At 34.1% G+C, this 18619-nt stretch overlaps 1 protein-coding gene across 1 annotated transcript in view; it reads left to right on the top strand.

The window, feature by feature from the left end:
* CPEB2 (cytoplasmic polyadenylation element binding protein 2) overlaps positions 1–18619 on the top strand; it is a 64631-nt gene that overhangs the window by 42396 nt on the left and 3616 nt on the right. The window contains 7 exon segments of the mRNA XM_017875357.1: positions 4484–4654; positions 6217–6306; positions 10459–10577; positions 11218–11294; positions 11296–11330; positions 14059–14240; positions 18219–18619. The exon segment at positions 18219–18619 is cut by the window's right edge and continues 3616 nt beyond it. Coding sequence (XP_017730846.1) covers positions 4484–4654; positions 6217–6306; positions 10459–10577; positions 11218–11294; positions 11296–11330; positions 14059–14240; positions 18219–18446 — 902 coding nt within the window. The 3' untranslated portion in view covers positions 18447–18619.

The following is an 18619-nucleotide window of genomic DNA, read 5'->3' as shown; positions in this document are numbered from 1 at the left end:
TTTTTTTTTTTTTTTTTTTTTTAAATTATGAATAGCTGTTGAATTTTATCAGATGCATTTCCTACATTTATGGAAATGATTTTATGCTATTTCTGTTTTTGTCTGTTTATGTTGTACAGTTAACAGTAATTGATTTTAAAATGATAAATCAATCTTATGTTCCTGCGGTGAACCCTACTTAATCATGATATGTGTTCCTTTTTTATCTATACTTCTGGATTCATTCCGCCAACATATTTTTTAGGATTTTTGCATTTGTGTTCATGAGGGACATTGGTATATAGTTTCTTTATAATGTTTTTATCAGGTTGCAGTTGTAAAAAATAATTGTGAAGTGCTTCCTCTTTCTTTATTCTCTGAAAGAGTTTGTATAAAATTGCTGGTTTTTTCTTCTTCAAAAGTCTAGTTAATTTGCCAGTAAAGCCACCTAGGCCTGGATTTTTCTTCGTTGGAATATTTTCTTATTTTGATTTTTGAGTTATGATTTTCATTTTTTTAATAGATAAAGAACTATTCAGATTTTTTCTCCCTGTGCCATTTTGAAAAGCTGCATTTTCAAGGGATTTGTTTCCTCTAGTTGTTAAATTTATTACCATAAAGTGGCTAATAACATTCCCTTTTCATCTTTTAATGTTTGTAAGTTCTATGCTGATTGATATCTCCTTTTTGTTACTTTATTTCCTTCATCGTACTTTCTATTTTATTTGCTATTCTTTTTCTAGCTTTCTGTGGTAGAAACAAGATGATTTGTTTTAAGCATGTCTTGTTTTCTAATACGCTTTTAAAACTATGAATTTTCCTTTAAGCATGGCTTTTGCTGCATTCCAGCAAAATGAATTCGTTGTGTTTCATTATCATTCAGTTTTATTCCTTTGAGGTGTAAGAACCTGAAAACATATGTATGGTATCATTTAGAAAGCATGTTTAAAGTACACTACAGTGGTAGACATAGCTTATTTAATGGTTCTCCTTTTATTGTCGTAGTAATTTGAAATATGATAAAAGCATAATTGGCAAGGTAAAAAGTCATACTTTGTCAATGATATATATTCAGTTAACTCTTCTTTTAAATGAGTATTTAAATCTGTAGCTTTTATGGCTTCTTGAAAAAAAGCATTATTATCCAATACTCATTATTGTCCAACAGTGAAGATTCTTGTTAGTATGGCTAGTGTGCTAAATGTTCTTAAACTTTTCATTACATTCTTTGTTTAGCTGAACTTCATTAATAGATTATAGACACATAGATTATAGATGTTTTTAGTTATATGAATACTAAGGGCAATATTTTATTATAGTAAGCAAAAGCTGGAGTCATTTTGGGTCACTTTTCTCTTTGGCATTGCTTATAGTGTGATTAGTCACTGCATTCTTTTTTTTTTTTTTTTTTTTTTTATGTAGACCCTAAGTATTTGTGATCCATATTTCTTCTCAACTTAAATGTCTGTTAGAAAGACATTTAAATACTTACTGTATTTGTGACACTGCTAAGTTTTATTTGTGTTAGGGCATTTTAAGTGAAAACTTTCCAAAGAATTGGTGTATCTGAAATAAATATAGAGTTTGGATTTGTGATTTTTTTCCTTAAAATCAAGTTTGTATGCATGCGTTTATCTTATTCCTTTTAAAATAGAGAATTATTCAATTAAAGTCTTAACCTTTAAAACTTTGACCAGTTATTCACAATTAGTATTATTTTAGTGGATCTTGATGTTCATTTTATTAAGTAAAAATAGTTTCATGTTGAAGAGTTTTCTTTCTGTTGATCACAAAGAACACTGACATTTTGTTTTATATTGCTTCCTATTTCTAATAACAGGTATTTGAAAAGTTAAGCAATATTCACAAAGTTACTCAGTGAACACGGGTATTTTTCAGAACATCGTATTTAAGCAGCATTTGAATCTTTAGAATAATTCACTTCCTATATCAAATATCATCTTTCTCTCTGTTGTTGTGTCATATAAACTAAAATTTTATGTCAAACATCTAGGTAGCTAGCTACTTCACTCTGACAGGCATATGATCCCTTCCTTCTTGTCCCCAACCCATTCTCTTCAGGCTGTCACATTTCTAGTTGTCTTTGTTTGTATTACTTGCATCATGTGTCATATTTTTCAAGATGCTCTATGGCATGTGATTTAATATATAGACAAATGCCCAACATAAAATGGTCTGGTCTGTGGCCTGTTAGGAATCAGGGCCTGTTAGGAATCAGGCCACACAGCAGGAGGTGAGCAGAGGGCAAGTGAGCATTGCTGCCTGAGCTCCACCTCCTGTCAGATCAGCAGTGGCATTAGATTCTCACAGGGGGGTGAAACCTATTGTGAACTGCATGTGTGAAGGATCTAGGTTGTGTGCTCCTTATGAGAATCTAATGCCTGATGATCTGAGGTGGAACATTTTCATCCCGAAATCATCCCCCTGCTGTGGAAAAATTGTCATCCACAAAACTAGTCCCTGGCCAAAAAGGTTGGGGACCACTGCTATAGATTATATCCATTGTCTCCTATCCAAAAAAATCCTTCAGTTAATACTGAAAGAAAAATAACTTGTCCATATTCTTACTGTTTTTCCTTATCTAATATACTTCTAAGAACTAATCTTCATTTGATCTCTATACTTAATAAAACTCTAAATACATGCAATGTGACTGCTACCCAACTTTCCTGAAACACCTACCTTCACAGATCATGTATGTCCTCAAAACAGCTGTCATTATTAAAAGTAATTATCTTAATATTTCACATTGTTACTTAATTGCTCTTTCATTCTTTTATTACTTTTTTGGTGCTTCTATTACAGTAATATTTTGGCTGCCCTCCCACTTTTCTTACTACTCCTGTCTCTAGCTCGTTGAATGTTCTGCTTCCTCCTTGTAAGTTTCCCGAGGAGCTGTCCTCATCATTTCTCAATGGAGTGTTTATCATTGATGTTATTACAAAGGACCTTAAACTATAACCCATGTGGAGTTGACTCCAAATTATTTTCTCAGAAATATGACATTTCTTTTCTGCACTTCCTTTTCAGCTTCCTTCTACAGCATATAAAACTTTACATAGCTAAAGCTTAAATTATTTTCCTTTCTCATACCAGTTTCTGGTCTTTACTGTCCTTATATCAGTTAATGGTTCTTATCATTTTCTAAAGTCTTCCTTAGATCTCTCCTTTTTCATTGTTTCTCCCTATTTTGTTTCCTATTTGCTTGTGACTGCCATCCATCCTTTGTGGATTTTTTGCACAGCTTCTAATCTGCTCATTTCCAGCTACCTTATCCATGTTTACTAACTCTCACTAATGTACAGAAAAAGTTATAATTTTGATTGAACCCCTGCATCCAGTTTATTATCTTTGTCACCTACTAAATGTCTTGTTAGCCTGGCATTCAGCGTTAAATAACTCTAGCTAGCCTCAAAGGGCTTTTCTAGCTTTTACTCCCCTTGTTTCCAACATATTTCAGCCAACCTTGACTATTCCTAAGAAGTTCAATTTTTCCTACATTTTCTGTTTCTCCTTTCACTTGGAAAAAAGGAAAATTTACTGAAAACCATGTTCCTATAAATATTTCCACCTGTAGATATTCTACCCTCTCTAATGCCTCACTATGCACTGCTATTTTTCTCTTTTTATCATAAATAATATCTAATTTCACTTAGAGATTTAGGAAATCCCCCTTTTATTAGACTCCTTTCCTCCAGAGTATGTCCTCTGAGCACTTTAGAGCTTTCTTATGGATGTGTACCATGGTTACATATATACATCTTATCTTTCTAAATGTACATTCCTTGACAGCCAGGGAGTATATTAGGTCATTTAAGTTTTGTGGAAGGATTACCCATAGAGTGGGGATTACTTCAGAGGATTGTACACGATGTGCCCTATACAAGGATTACCTCCTGAAATGTGGGCTCAAATGGGCACTAAAGTGCCAGAGGGGACACCCTTTTCTATTTTGCACATGTGCAGAAGCCCTGTCTACTGTTTCATATAATTGGCACACATGTAGTAAATTAGGTCAAGACCTTGTATACAAGTGTTACTTGTTCTCCTTATCCTTACTTGCTGTAGTCTACAAGTGATTTTTTATAAATTATATCCTGTTATCTATTTAGTCTGTGTCATTTCCTTTCTGCCACCAGTTTCTGAAAAGTCTTACCTGTTGCATATCCAGTCTAACTGTCCGCATACATTAGGTTCTTGGTTATAACAAGTTGTTGCTCATAACAAGTTGAAGTGATCTAGTATTTCTTTTGCAGTTTAATTGTTGACATATGACTATGTTTATTTCTAAGTCACTCTTTAGATTGCTTCTTTCTTGAATCCAGGTAATTAAAACCACATACTATTTAAATTTCTCTTAATTTTTATGTTCACCTGCATCACCTTCATTTTTAAGTCTTTTAATTTGTCATTGGTATTTTTATGCTTAAATTTATCATTTTCTCAGATCTGAGATTCAAGTTATATTTGTTCTTTATTCTAGGTCGTTCTTCCCTCTTTCCAATAGATGATGGCTTGCTGGATGATGGTCACAGTGATCAAGTTGGAGTTTTAAATTCACCCACCTGTTATTCAGCTCATCAAAATGGAGAGCGAATAGAACGCTTCTCTCGAAAAGTTTTTGTTGGTGGTCTTCCTCCAGATATTGATGAAGGTATTTATTAAGATATTTATTAACATGGTGATTTGGGCTTTAACAAAAACAAAAAAATATGAAATTTAATGTGAATGGACTATGGAAGTTTTTACCACCTGGAGATTTTCAGAATTAGAATGTGTTTTCTTCTTTTAAAATATTTTATCACCTGTTGAAATATGAAAGTAGTTGAACAAAAGCTTTTTTATGATTTTTTTCTTTAGATCTTATCATATTTGTAACTGCGAGCATTTTTCGTAAATAAGATTTTCATGACCTCGGTCACTTCTTGTTTTTAAAATAATAAAACATATTTAGGTATATAAAACTTGAAACTTTTTAAATCACCATAATGTGTGCATGCACACACACAATGAAATAAATGGAACCAACCATAAGAATATATCTGCAATGCTTGGTAATCGAAAGTTTAATTTCTTTTTTTTCTTTTTTTTTTTTGGAGACGGAGTCTCGCTCTGTTGTCCCAGCTGGAGTGTGGTGGCACAATCTCGGCTCACTGCAAACTCCACCTCCTGGGTTCAAGCAGTTTTCCTGCCTCAACCTCCTGAGTAGCTGGGATTACAGGCGTGTGCCCCCATGCCCTGCTAATTTGTTGTATTTCTAGTAGAGACGAGGTTTCACTCTGTTAGGCAGGATGGTCTTGATCTCCTGACCTCGTTATCTGCCTGCCTCGGCCTCCCAAAGTGCTGGGATTACAGGAATGAGCCACCGTGCCCGGCCAAAAGTTTAATTTCTTTAAGGATAAATGTGCTCTTAGAAACAGGGAAGAAAGAGGCTATTAAACGCAAAAGGGAAATGGAAACAGAACATGAATAGGAAATTAGGATTTCACAAACACTAATAATTGTATGTGAAAATGATTGTGTGTAATTATAACAAAAGAAATTAATTGAAGACTTAAAATATTAAACTATATTTGTGAGGTTATGGGAAATGTATCACTCATTCTTATATTTTAGAATGTTTTTTAGTTATGATTCAAATACCCACAAACTTATTTTAAGTATTGATCTTCCTAAGATTTCCATGTAATAAAATAACATAAGACATAGCAATTGGATGTAACCTATATGGATTTCAGTGAAACTACCTGGCATATATCAGACCCTAGTATATTTTTTCAACATTATAGTTATTCAAGTCTTGTTTCAGGAGACCTTTTTTTCCTATAATAAAATGATTTTATTTGTGAAGCTGTAATATATTTTATTTAACTTACGTAATGTTGGCGTTTTTTTCAGTCCAGTGCTATTTGTGGTTTGGTGTACTATAAAGTTATTAGTATCCATACAATGTTATATAAAATTTTAAAATTCACATGCAATTGAGTATTCTAACCAGTGCACTGCTTAAAAATGAATTTATTTTGACAAAAGTTGTTATTAAGTTTGACATATTATTTTAATAAGTATATTAGACATATTCCCAGTGTTTATATTCTAATTTATCTTAAGGTATTTGGCACTTTTAAATGTTAAATCTTCATAGTAAAAGTACAGAATTTCTTAGAACGAATCACTGAAACTAATTTCTAATGCATATTATTGTACTTTCTTAAGATGAAATAACTGCTAGCTTCAGAAGATTTGGGCCTTTGGTAGTAGATTGGCCTCATAAAGCAGAAAGCAAGTCCTATTTTCCACCAAAAGGTAAGGATTGTTATTGTTAATATTTGCTAGGAAATTGGTTGTATGAGAGCAAAAGAAAGAATAGCAATTACTTAGCCAGTTAGGAATCATAAGAAACTTGCTATGATTTGATAATAATTTCATAGACTCAGATCAACAAATGTTTGAGTGTTTTCTCTGTCTAAAGCATCATTCCAGGTAACTTGGGTATAGACATGAAACAGGATCTCTCTGCATTATGAAATTAAGATCTATGTGAAGTGATTGGTCTTTTATAAAATATAAATTTATGAACAGTTGAAATATAAGATTTACATTAAGTGTTCTAGATAACAGCAGAGCAGTATAAATTATTACCAACTCTCTTGATGAATAAATAATTTAGATAAAAGACAAAGTAGCTAGTTGGGTCTATTTTTTTTTTTCAATTATATAAAGATGTAAGATTTGAAGATGCTTAGTTATGTTTGTCAGTTATTGCTAGGAAGACACTGTGACTGATCGCCATGGGACAAGAATTACAAATTGTGCTAACCTTCACATGCAAGTCACATGATCAAGTCATCATCTGTGGGGAGAGGAAGTATATCCTGCCCACAATAACAAGAGGAAGAGAGGAGAAAGGAGTCAGAATTGCTAATGGAAGGTTCTCTGAAATAAGTAAAAGAAAGAAGGAGGTTCAAAGATTAAGACTTTAAACATTGCTGAAATATAATTTTAGAAAAAGCACACCACACATACTATTTAGTTTCATGACTTAGTGAATTGTCAAGCCTGGAGAAAAGACTCCAATAGAACTGTTAAATGCTTTGATTTTGACTCAGGGAAATGAAGCATGATAAAGAAGTTATTGGCATTTAAAAACTAGGTACAGTATCTACTTTCTGCCATTGAGAATTATAGCACCTCCACTAATAGTTCAAACAGTTTTTTAGATAAATGGAATAATACAATGATTTTTTTTAATACTTGTAGATCTATATGTATGTATGGAATCAAGAGCATCTTTTGAGTAGGGATTCTGGATGCCAGGCCTCTATGAGAATCTGATTAAAGCTATCTACCTCTCTCCATGTAGTCTGGAGTTTATTGGAGGTCATGAAACCTTGGTTTAGAGAGGAAATTATCTCCACATGGATAGAGATGTTTATTAGCTAAGTTTTAGTGTTGTCCATAGTTTTACTATCTTGCCATTTCATAAAGTTTACTTTATAAATGCCATTTTTATTGAATACTCAGAGTATTGAGTTATTTTGTAATGTTCTCGACAAGCTACCATCATCACTTCCTTGACTCTTTCAGCTATCTTTCTAGTCTCTCCACATCTCTAGCCCTCTCCAATTTTCTCCTATAGTCCAGCCACAGCAGTCTTTGAAAACTCATTGGATGGTACTATTCCTTACTTACCTGCATAAACCCTTTAGTGGTTTTCTTATTTTAGGATAAAAGCAAAAATGCATTCACTCTGCCTGGCCTCATCTTCTTTCTAGCTTCTTCTACTACTGCTGCTTGTTTCCCTCCAGTCCCACAAACTGGCCTTGTCCTCTCCAGCCTCAGGGCTTTTATGTATGATAATCTCTAGACTGATGGTGTATCTTCCTTGTGTCTCTTTATCTATATATTCCCTACTTATCTTTTGTATCTCAAGCTTAAGTGTAAGTTGATCACAGAAAACACTGAGGATCTACCAAATGAGGTCAGCTCCTCCTGCCCAACTCCTAGTGCTGTCTGTGTCTTTCACTCCGAGCACTCATCACAGTTGCAGTATTACATTTTTACAACTTTAAAAATTTGTAGTTATTTTATTAATGTCAGTTTCTTTCAAAGGTCTGTAAGATAGTGTCTTTATTCACCTTTGTGAATGTTCACATTCTCAATAGTTCACAGATTATTAACTGCCTAATAAATGAGATAACAAAAAATACTATAGGATGGAGAAATTACTTCAAGTAGATAGGGGAAAGCTTCACTGAGAGGTTTGGAATTAGAATCTAAGGTACTGTATACAGATAGATAAAAAGTACTTGAACAGAGTTCCAGGCAGGAATGGAAATAGAATTTTAAAAAGGAATTAGGAATTGTTTGGATGGAGAGAGATGCACATTTTTGCATGAGCCACTTGTTCACTTACAGGGATGGTGTACTCTAAGCCTGGAAAGATGAGATGGAACAAATTTAATGTGAAACAGAATAGTTGTCTTTATTGCTATTGTTGCTATCATTGTTACTGTAGTTTTGTAGTATTTAGTTTCTCTAATTGAAAAAGTAAAATTGGCATTGGCAATTCATACTTTTTTTGGTACAATTACAGTTAATTGTAGCCATTTCCAAAGACCAGTATCCCCAAACCTTATTCTTTCAAGCAATTTTTTTATTTCTGTAATTCAGCATTTTCCATGGTTTGGAAAACACTGATATAGAAGCATACAGTGGGTGAAGCTACCTTGTAATTACAGCAGTGACTAGAGTCCCTTAGATGCTAAGCCACACATGTACATAAGTTTCCTTTGCAGTGAATAACCTTCACGTTATGTGATTGTTAGCTTGCTTTAACAAATTCAAAAGAAGCTATTATATAGTATGTTTTTGTTAAGAATATTTTAATATCTAATGACTTGCATTGGGTAAGTCATAATGTACCTGATATGGCTTAATTTTTGTAATAAAACATTTATTCTCTAATAATAACAAAATTGAGAAATATTAAAATATTGAATTTAAAGTATTATTTTAAAATTAAGCAATATTAAAATATTAATATCAAAATTTTTAAAAAATGACCAATATTAAAATATTGAATTTAATGTACCATTTCAGTAAATTGGTCTCACATCCTTTTCATTATTACAAAATAGTTATAGTTCCCAGATCCTTATTTTGTATCAAAATTAAAGCCTTAAAAAAGCTTCATTATTTTTAAGAATATTTAAATTGTTTCTAGCAATGTAAAAAATCTAAGACATGTTTTTTAATCCTGTGTAATCTTGCCTTTGGAAGTTTGTATTTATATAGGGTGAAATCATTTGTATGGGGTGAAATGGCTTCAGGTATTTTTTATGCAATCAGCTATTAATTTTATTAAAATGAAGTACGTTAGTGTCACATCACACACTAAAGCTTTGTGGCATAAAGCTATGGTTGACAATAAGCTGAGTTTTTTGACTTGAGTAAAACATGACCTTACACTTCCCGTTATATGGTGGAACATACATGGCCTGCTTGATGTCTGCTTCATACTGGGACTAGATTAAAATGCTGTACATTTGTTCGCATAGAAATCTTGCCAAGATAAGGGATAGATCATTTATAGCTATCACCTGCTGGGAATAATCACATAATAGTAAACTTGTAGTGTAAATTTTGATGCCTTCTTTTTATAATTAGTCTATTGTGTCGGCTGGATACATGATTTTTTATTAAAGATTGGCAATTGGTTGTTTACAAGTCTAGATAGTCTCCAAACAGTTTGAAAAATGTATTCCACTGCTTTCCGAGTTGAGGCTTGATTTAAAAGTTTTGATGCATCTGACCCATGTTTTGTTAAGGAACATATTTCATTCCAACCTTTCTACTGTAGCTTTCTTAGTATCATTGGGAGGTTTTCGTGAGACTGTGGAATGTTTCCTCTGCTTAGGGGATTTCCTGGACCTTTCCAAGTGTATTCCAGTCTAAAAGTATGCTCTAGAACTTGGATTAACCTGAGGGCCTTTATAGCAAACTTGAGCTCCAGATAATACTCACCTGGTTAATTCTGCCAAGTTGTTTAAGAAGGTAGTATCACTACTAGAAAGAGCATGGGAGACCTTGGGGCTGACCTGGGTTTGAAATTATTCAACCAGCTATTTACTAGGAGACTGACTTCGGTACCTTGATTTTTTCCTTCTGTAAAATGGGAATCGTATTTCATAGACGTTTGAGAATCAAATAATAATGCATGTAAGTTAGTACAATATCTGATAGCAAGTGTTCTATATAAAGTAGCCAATTGCTTTACTGAGTATCTGTTTTAATATGTATTACATAGTATATTGTGTTCTCTTGTAGAAGGTAAATGGTTTTTTGTCCTATTTGTTTTGTTTTTATTTCAAAAGCATATATTTTCTAAATAGTACTGAAATTTGGAGTAAAATCACTTGACTTGACATATTGCCTCATTTTTAATGGTTATTCCAGGCTATGCATTTCTTCTCTTTCAAGAAGAGAGCTCAGTTCAGGCACTAATTGATGCTTGTATTGAAGAAGATGGAAAACTCTATCTGTGTGTTTCTAGCCCTACTATCAAGGACAAACCAGTAAGTAAATACCACATGAACTTCAGGCTACAAATGCAGATTATTCAAAAATTGTTTTGAAATGATTGTTAATTAATAAAAGAACAATTAAACTATCATGTTTAGTTTTAGTTTTTGAAACATCCAGATAATTTATAGCAGGAGTCCCCAACCCCTGGGCAGTGGACCAGTACTGGTGGTCCATGACCTGTTAGCAACCAGGCCATACAGCAGGAGATGAGAGGCAGGCAAGCCAGCATTACTGCCTGAGTTCTACCTCCTGTCAGATCAGAGATGGCATTAGATTCTCATAAGAATGCAAACCCTATTGTGAACTGCACATGTGAGTGATCTAGGTTGCACATTCTTTATGAGAATCTAATGCTTGATGGTCGTAGGTGGAACACTTTGATCTCAAAACCATCTTCCATACCACCTCCATCCTTGGAAAAATTGTCTTCCTCAAAATTGATCCCTGGTGCCAAAAGGGTCGGGTACTGCTGATTTATAGTATTTAGATCAAAAGTTATAAAAAATTTGTTTCCAGGTCCCACTATACAAATTTTTAAACAATAAAAGACTCACTATTAACTGGCAAAAACAAACAGAAAATTCTCATAAGCCATCAAGGGAGTAAGACTCAATGTGATTTTCTTCATAGGTTCAAATACGTCCTTGGAATTTAAGTGATAGTGATTTTGTAATGGATGGTTCTCAGCCTTTGGATCCCCGAAAACAATTTTGTTGGAGGTGTTCCTAGGCCATTAAGGGCTGGTAAGTAGAATGTTAAAATTTTGTTTAAAAAAATCATTTAAATATGTCTTAGTCAATTTAATAAATATTTGGAAGTTATTGTGTACATGACACTATTGGACAGAGCAGGAGCAGATTCTTCATGCTCCAATAGCTGCTAACTACAGAATTTTGAAACAAATTCTGAGACCCCTTCTTGAAACTCAAACTGGAGAATTGAGTGCTTATCTGTCAATATTAGTGCAGTAGCTAACTCCAAGCAGATCTATAAGAATCCACCTAAATACTTCCGATTTTCTAAGCGTACCTCTCTAAGATATGAGAATTTGGGGTTTGTTTATTTTGTGTAGATCAATTCCGATATCTGAAAAAGAAATATGGGATTTTTTATCTTTTATCTATATTTTAATCATTAAAGTAGCACTTTAGATAAGTGAATGATGATAAACTTCTGTTTATCAGTAACTAGGAACCAGAAACCTACCAAAATATGTTACATAGGAATATAATTGTAGATGTATATACCCACTTTGCTCACATTAGATGGTAACCTGCACCATGTGTAGAGTGTTAGTGATTTCCATCACTGAAAACATCCTCTCCCCAGTCTTAGAGACATATGTTAAAGAACAATTCATACATTTAAATACTTATAGAATATGATGACTTCTACAAAGAAGTACATAGGGAATAGAAGAGCATGTAGCAACGAAATATGATAATTTGATATCTTGAAGATATTTGAAGTCTGGTATCTTGAAGATATTTGTAGTTGAGCTGACATAAAGGTCTTGTGTAAACAGAAACAGGGTGCTTTGGAGGAACTGAAAGAAGTCCAAAGTGCCTAAGTTGGGATACAAGGAGTGAGGGAGGGGACACGAGGAGACATTGAAAAAGTAGACAGGATTCACATCATACAAGTCTAATAGGCTAACTTGGTATTTACCCTTAGAGCAAGGGTAAACCATTGAAGAGTGTTTAAGCAAAAGAGAGACTTCATCATATTTGCAGTTTTCAAAGTTCACTTTAAAACTCAAACTTCATAGAGAGGTGGGCCAAGGTAAGAGTAAATACGGGCAGACCAGTTTAGCATCCTATTATTACAATCCAGGAGATAGACAATGGTGGCTTGGATTAGTGGTAGCAGTGGAGAAAGCCAACTGAACAGAGGTGACAGATATTTATGAGGTAAACACAAAGACTGAATCTCATCTTTCAGTCGTAAGCCACTGGGTAGACAGTGATGCCTTTTACTGAGATGGGAGGAACACTGGAGAAGAAGAAGATTGGGAGGGAAGATTGTGGTCTTGGTTTTGAAAACAAGTTCATGGCACCATTCAAAGCTCCCAAATAGAAATTTCAGTTAAACCATCGTATATGGTATATTTTAATGTATTTTATGGTGGTATCTGGTATATTTTTTAAGAGAATCACTCCTTACACTGTTTTAAAAACAAGCTGGGAAGGCAAGGGCCAAAAGCAAAGAGATAAGGCTATTGCCATGAACCAGATGAAAAATGATGTTAGCATGAATCAGGATGTTAGTGATGGAGGTGAGGCGATTGGACTCTAGATATGTTTTGAAAATCAGGTTCACAGGATTGCATGTACAGTATGGAGCAAGGGAAGAATACAGAAAGGATGAAGCCAAAGATCTTAACAACTTCATCTTTTCTGTTGCTTTCTAACTGGATCAGCAGAAACTCATTGGAGCAGGTTTAATGGGATAGGGGAAGATTATGAGTTCTTTTTTTAATATACTGAGTGTGGCCAGTGCCTGTTAAATATCGAGTTGTCCACTAGACAGTTGCATATACGAGTCCGGCATCCAGGAGAGAGGTCCATACTAGAGATAAAAATGTAGGAGCTTAAAAACTTAGATGGTATTTAAAGCTGTGATACAGGATGAAGTTACCAAAGCCAGGAGTGTAGATAGTGTTGCAAGGATTAAAACTTAGGGTACTCTAACATTGAAAAGTTAAGGAGTTTAGGATGAACTATCAAGGAAGACTCAGAAGAAATTTATCAGTGAGGTAGGAGAAGAATTAGTGGGATAATATATTCTAGAAGCCAGATGGAGAAAATATTTGAGAAGGAAGGGATTAACTATTTTCAATGCTATTTACAGATAGATTGACCATTGGACTTGGCTTGAACAATTATAATGGAGTCATAGTGCGATAGTCTGATTAGAAAGAGTTGAATAAAGAATGGGAAGAGAGGAATTGGAGGGAATACTGGAACAGATTTTGAGAAATTTGGTTGTAAAGGGGAACAGAGAAATGGAGCAGTAGCTAAGAGGGAAAAAAAGTGTTACGGGAATTTTTTAAGACAGGAAAATTATAGTATGCTTGGGAATGATCTAGTGTAAGGGGAAAACTGATCGTATAGAAGGGAAAGGGGAGAATTGCTGAAGCAGTGTCCTTAGTGAGAGTGGATGGGATCTAGTATGCAAGTGAAAGGACTGGATTTAGGAAAGAGCATGGAACTATTTGTCTATAGGTCAGAAGATAGAGTATATAGTAGGTTTAGTGCTGTAAGTGGGTAGATGTGATGGTGGTGAGTCACTTTATAGTTAAAAAAAAGGCATCCTTGATCCCCTTCCTTTTTTAACAACAGCCTCTTATCTGCCATTCTACTCCTGGTCAAATGGTAATATACTATTGACTTTTACGTTTTACAAAAGTACTTAAAATTGTTGATTACTGTGTTCTCTCACATTTGATGTAAACTTCTTTTCCTTTTGAAGTGGAACTTGCTATGATCATGGACCGGCTGTATGGTGGAGTTTGTTATGCAGGAATTGATACAGATCCTGAGCTAAAATACCCAAAAGGTGCTGGGCGAGTTGCTTTCTCCAATCAGCAGAGCTATATTGCTGCCATTAGTGCTCGGTTTGTTCAGCTTCAGCATGGTGATATTGATAAACGTGTAAGTTGCATATTGGGAAATAACTTATGTCCTATAATGAGGTGCTGATCCAAAGCTTCATACCCTAAGGAGTTAATAATATAATTCGAACGCTGTTTAGTTTTTATACTTCTTTAAGCCTTAAAGGATATTATATAAAAATTCCTTGAAATGGAAAATTACTGAACACACTTTAAACTTTAGGTATAATATAAAAATATTAATATCATTGTGCAGCCATGTCAAAATTTTTTAATCAGCCAGTACGGTCAAATATTCTAACCATGGAGGCAGAGTTGGTTTTAAGAGCCTGTACATTGGAGTCAGACTGCCTGGGATTAAACCCCATTTCTACAAATTAACCTTCTCTATGCCTCTTTTTCTTCACTTGTAAAATGGAAAACAATGATAATATGTCTTTCTCAGTAATTTTGAGGATTAAATGAATTCACATATATACAAGCACTTACAATAGAACTTGGCGGAGAGTGTTATTTAAATGTTTGTTTTCATTTGTCACAAAACTAAAATAAAATGCATTGTGTATATTTCTCTAAAATAATTGACCTAAACTTAAATTTTTTTTAGTAGCATTGCTTGAATCATCACAATAAGAACTTTTAAGAAGTACTAGGAATGATAACTGAAACCCTATTGAATAATTCCAAGTACTAACTACCTTCTAAAATAAAGACACTAGCATTCATTTACAAATCTATTTTATGCCAAAATCTGTGAACAGTTCCTATACATAGCTAAACATATTCTAAAATAATCATGTTTGTATTTATAGTAGAGCAGAAATACATTAAGAATATGGGGGTAAATGAATTTTTTATATCCAAATTAGTAGATAGAAGATATAACTTGATTGGGTACTCCTTTTCCCCAGTGTAACAGTTTCTTGAAACCTGGGGCTGTTTGGCACATTAAAAGACTATTTTGGGGACAGGGAGGCTGGTTAATTAATACCAATTGACCATGCATGCTAGAAGTAGTCCTCAATGTAATTACCCAACCATCTCATTTAGAAAAGAAACGCAGCATAGGTTCAGTTCACAAATGCAGAGTGGTTTCCTTTTTGTTTGTTTGCATTGCTATTTAAAAGGTTGCCAAAAAAAAAAACTAAGAGGAGGTGCTCTGCTTTTGATAAGACATGCATACATAACTTTTCTGAACTTGTCTGAACGTTAAGAGTTCCTCTAGTGTTGTGGTTCTCAACCTCTGCTGTACATTATTCACCTGGGAACTTAGAAAATTCTTGACATTTGGGTCCTACCCCCTGAGGTTCTGCTGAATTGGTCTGAGAGGCAGCCAGGGCAACAGGAGTTTATAAGCTCCAAAAGTGACACAAATGTACAGCAGTGGTTTAGACCACTAATCCCCTACTTTTACAGAGAGGTAATAGGTCACAGAGGATGTTATTTACATAGTATATAATCATGGTATTTAATGTGCAGTAGCAGAAGAAAAAGACTGTTACAGTGTCATACCTCATATACCTCTTTGTTTCTGAAATGATAGTGAAGGACCAATTATTTGGAGCAGACTGTTGACTCTTAAAGAGCAGCTCAGTTGCAGAGCAGATGAATTGAGATACCTGTGCCTTCTTAAAAAGGCATTGATTGAAATACCTGAGAGAAAAGCTTATAAGATAGGTGTTACAAAGGTAATTTTGAACTGTATTTGAAAGAATTTGAGCCTTAAATATTTTACAAGTCGCTAGTATTGCTTATACAAAGAAATATTAAACCATTTACCTTTATATCTTACCTTTATATTCATCTCTCCAATATGAATATAGTTATTAAACCATAAAAATGGAATGAATTTAACTATATAACTGCCAACCCAAAGATACACAGGATACGTATTTGGAGGGAATAAAAATTGTTTATTCCACTTACTTTTTAGACTCATGGATACTGTGGTTTAGTTCCTATCTGATAGCTGGAAAGCAATCACCACAGATGTGTAATTCATTGTATTTTTTTGTATGTTACTTCATGAGTAGTATAATTCACTGTGACTTCTCGTAAATGTTAGAAAATAAGACTAGGTGAAGTGTAGTGTTAATGAAACTTCCTTTTGCATATGGAAGAGTTTAATTATTAGAGATTATTAATGAAAAATAGGTTTTGAAATTCAGTTTTCCATCTTTAAAGTCTCTGGTTTTGAGTAAAGTAGGTTAGCTTCATAAACTAATATGTAGAATTTTGAAAATACAGATAATTGAAATCATTGCATTTGCAAAATTTTCGTTCAACAGTTTTATATTAAAATGTAACTCCTGAACATCTGGCACTTTATTATTATGGAAGTGAAGTAAACATCACAGACCCTGGTTTCAATTTGTCTAAAATCTTTTTTAAAAAAAAAAAAAAAGAAACAAGAAATAACCGTGAGAAAGAAACCCAGAAAACATATGTAAATGTATTGCATTTATGCATATCTTTATAGCATTTCTGCTTCATGCTGGATATTCTTCTAGGCACTGGGAACTGAATGTTGTGCAAATGGGTGCTGTCCCATTCATCTCAGTGAGATGAAATCCAGTAACTGTCATGCTACCTTAATTTATTCTTTAGTCGTAATAATGTTCTTTTTTATTATAACTATAATTGTAGTGAAGATAATGAATCAAAATAGCAGCCTGGCAAAGAAAAGATAGAACCCATAAAGGAAAAGTTGAGAGAGAAAGATCAAGCATAAAATTTTAAAATTTCTGTTAAAGATTGTAAAGCCACTGGAAAAAAGGTTAAAAATTCTTAACTGACGAAAGAGAACGCATAAATCAATTTAAAAAACAAACTCCAGCAAGAAAATATGCAAAAGATACAAACAAGCAATTCAGAAAAGCCAAGTGTCGAATATACATAAAATATATTTATCCTAATCCTTATGAATGAAATATAAATAACAATGTAATTCCATGACCTATCAAATGAACATCCTACAGTTCTTTAAATCAACTTTTAGGTTGTTTCTAGTTTGTTGTTCTTACAAATAATATTGCGGAAAGTATCCTTATATTCATTTTCTGCACTCATGCAAGTATTTCAGTAGAGTGCATTCAGAATACAAACTGTTGGGTCATTATTTTTTTACTATAGGCAACCTTTACTTTATCTCAATCCAGTCGTTCAGAACACTCAGTGTTCTGTTGTCTCCTAAGGAACAGCTGAGCTGTTACTCTGTCTGGCACCTTTCAGCCAAATGGTAAAAACCTTCCATTCATAAAGTTATCACAAGCAGGAAAGCAAGGCTATTGCAGCTAATAGTAGATAATACTAATTTATAGAATATTTTACCATGTGCCAAGCACTGTCTTATGCTTTTACATTCACAATTTAAGCCTCACAACTCTGAGACAAGATCTGTTATTCCCACTTGACAGATGTGGAAACTGAGGTGGAGAAGTTTATCATTCAGAGCTGACTCCAGTCTGAAGTGTTCTGCCAAGTCAGACCTTCACAACAGGACTTGTACTTTATATCTTATAAATTTACAGAAGTCTAGGCATGCCCTTTGTAAGATTCTCCACAGTTCTGGCTTGTCTGTGCCACTTACTTCCAAGCAGAGTGTGACTTGCACCTGCAATGGAGAAGCACTGCCTTAATCAGTGGCTGTTCGGGTTCTGCCATCTCACAGGTGATACTGGAATGAGGGAAAAAGGTGTGGAAACTCTCTTCCATGGCTACTTGAGATCTCTTTTGTTTTTCACTCACAATCTCCCCCAACTCTGAAAATACCAGGACACAGGTGTTTCAAAGATGTTATTCAAGAAAGGTGAGAGTGAAATGTTTTGCAAATCAGATTTTTTATAGATTTTTAAAGTATTTTAACCTACTACACGGTAAAGCTCCTTCCTTGAGAAACTGCCCATTTCCTCAACTTTTAATGCTGGTCCTTTTTTTCCTCTATAGAAACATTTTAAGTTATTACAGAACTTGATTTCTGAAGCAGACCCTAATGAGACTTACTTTCTTTTTTTTCAAGGTGGAGGTAAAGCCATATGTGCTGGATGACCAGATGTGTGATGAATGCCAGGGTGCACGCTGTGGTGGAAAATTTGCTCCCTTTTTTTGTGCCAATGTCACTTGCCTGCAGTATTACTGTGAGTTTTGTTGGGCAAATATCCACTCTCGTGCTGGACGTGAGTTCCATAAGCCATTGGTAAAGGAAGGTGCTGATCGCCCACGTCAGATCCACTTCCGCTGGAACTAAGAATAGCAAACTGGCCTCTGTTTAACAAGGAAAGAAAGGGTGCATGTGGCTTACTGTGTCTGAAGATACTGACATGCAGAAGAAATAAGTGCATTCTTCTGCTTTTCACCCCAGCTATCAATACATGCATCTTTATCAGCAGCCAAAACACTACAAGCCTCTTGTTTTTCACC

This window comes from Rhinopithecus bieti, unplaced genomic scaffold (assembly GCF_001698545.2).
Source record: "Rhinopithecus bieti isolate Rb0 unplaced genomic scaffold, ASM169854v2 scaffold_9237, whole genome shotgun sequence".
NCBI lineage: Eukaryota > Metazoa > Chordata > Mammalia > Primates > Cercopithecidae > Rhinopithecus > Rhinopithecus bieti.
The sequence above is the reverse complement of the archived record's forward strand: the minus strand, read 5'-3'. Positions and strand labels throughout refer to the sequence as shown.